The sequence below is a fragment of the Penaeus monodon genome, chromosome 30 (genome assembly GCF_015228065.2).
Source record: "Penaeus monodon isolate SGIC_2016 chromosome 30, NSTDA_Pmon_1, whole genome shotgun sequence".
In the NCBI taxonomy this organism is placed as follows: Eukaryota; Metazoa; Arthropoda; class Malacostraca; order Decapoda; family Penaeidae; genus Penaeus; species Penaeus monodon.
Window position 1 is genome coordinate 17,283,476 of NC_051415.1, and position 1,850 is coordinate 17,285,325.

A 1,850-nucleotide genomic window follows, 5' to 3' on the forward strand; every position below is an offset into this window, starting at 1 on the left:
TTCAAGATCCGTAGTAGTCTTGTAATCCTGCATGCTTCATTTACTGACATGAAAAACAATATTATTCAATGAATTTTCTGCACAGGTTCCATGGCACTATATTTTACATATCTGAAACTGAAGTCATGTCACCTTGTACTTACCTGTGACAGCAGATGGTTCCATTACGTTCTGATGCCCTTGGTACTGGTAGTCTAAGAACAGTTCGTCCATCATGAGGATATTTCCACCAACTTATTCTCTCAGGTGTTGGTACCCAAACAGGCATTGAACACACAGCATTCATAGAAGAACTGTAGCGATGCCTCGAGCCAGCATAAACCTGTGGGAAAAGAGCATCTTCTCTATGAAATACTGAAATCACTAGTCTTCTTTATATTTATATACTATAGGCCTCTCTGAATAAGCAAAACAACTATTAGTCGATAAATCTAAATATCTTTAAACATCAATAAACAAAGTAGACTATACCCTATAATAGAATGTTTTCAGTCTTTGACCTACCTTGATGGTATAGTTTGTGTTTGGGAGAGCATTGTAGAAAGTATAATTCCTGAGTGATCCAGCAACATTATGTCTATAATCATTATTATAATATCTTCTCTGGCCATCCTCATTGATGTAAGATGCAGTTTCCACAATTTCTATTTTATAGTGGTCAATCACACCATTGGGATTCTTTGGTGGTTGCCAGAGAATTTTGATGGTGCTGGGGACCTTATTTACACTGTGCTCACACTCTAACAGAAGGTCAGAAATCCTGTCTGGCACACCATTGAGGGTCATTCCAAACACAGCAGCTGAGAAATTTCCACAATCACGCTTTTCATCAGCAAAGACGTCCATGCATGCTTTCACCTGGGGAAATAATAATAATGATACATGAACAGACAAACACTTAGAAATGGGATTAAATAAAATAGAGAAGATAAAGAATTCAATAAAAAATAATTTTTACTATTGTATTGCATTACACTTTGAAGTGGTATCACATTTCAAAATATATATTAATAATAAATTACAATCTTTCTCTGGAGCTTTAAGTAATTTCTGCAGGTCACTTCCTAAAGTGATAAAGATTTGGTGAGTATCACTCAATATTTTTTGTCTTGTAGCTAGCTCTCTCTGTCACGTGAAAATTTTAACTTACTGCAAGAAGTTTTATAAATAAAAAGTCCTATGCTTTAGCCCTATCAGAAATGAGGATGACTGTGATACATGTGGCAGCTGACCTGAATAAACCTTGGAAAACTTCATGAAGGACAGAAATGCTTCCAATAGCATTAAAAAAGAAACCCCAGACTTTCTCCACAATTATAAGGCATCAGTTTCATAAAGACCTATTTACCCATGATTTTTTGTTCACTTGTTTCTTCCACTGAGATAGCTTCTTCATCCTTGATGATCTATTGTTCAGGAACTATTTACTAATACATTTTCGGTGCATGTAAAATTGAGCTCTTTAAATAATAAAGACCAAATTTGACCCTGACAAAAGTATAACAACTAGGAAGGAATAGAGAGCTAAAGAATTGCAGTTTTTAGGGATTAACAGATAAATAGCTATGACAAACCATGAATTGGTACTGTGTTGCTGGCTTCAACCCTGTAAACATGTGATCTGAAGCTGGAGCTGGTTTCATGGCCTGCTGAGCATCTCCTGTATTTGGGTCCGTCAGTGATAGAAGGTAGTAACCAACGTACTCCTTCATCTCTTCATCGGGCTGACTCCATCCTACTGTGAGAGAATCCACAGTGGTTCCTCTTGGTGATGCATTGGGGGTGAACTTTGGTTCTGAAAATAAATTGAGAAATATCAATTTCCATAATGGTAATTATGATGAGAATAA

At 36.3% G+C, this 1,850-nt stretch overlaps 1 protein-coding gene across 4 annotated transcripts in view; it reads right to left on the bottom strand.

The window, feature by feature from the left end:
- The window catches only part of LOC119592570 (tyrosine-protein phosphatase 69D-like), a 29,646-nt gene that overhangs the window by 16,111 nt on the left and 11,685 nt on the right, over positions 1-1,850 (bottom strand). For all 4 annotated transcript variants that reach the window (XM_037941448.1, XM_037941449.1, XM_037941450.1 and 1 more), the window contains exons 9-11: positions 1,575-1,795; positions 505-858; positions 144-322 (exon numbers count right to left, since the gene is read on the bottom strand). In XM_037941448.1, the coding sequence (XP_037797376.1) occupies positions 144-322; positions 505-858; positions 1,575-1,795 (754 nt within the window). The remainder of the gene's footprint in view (positions 1-143; positions 323-504; positions 859-1,574; positions 1,796-1,850) is intronic.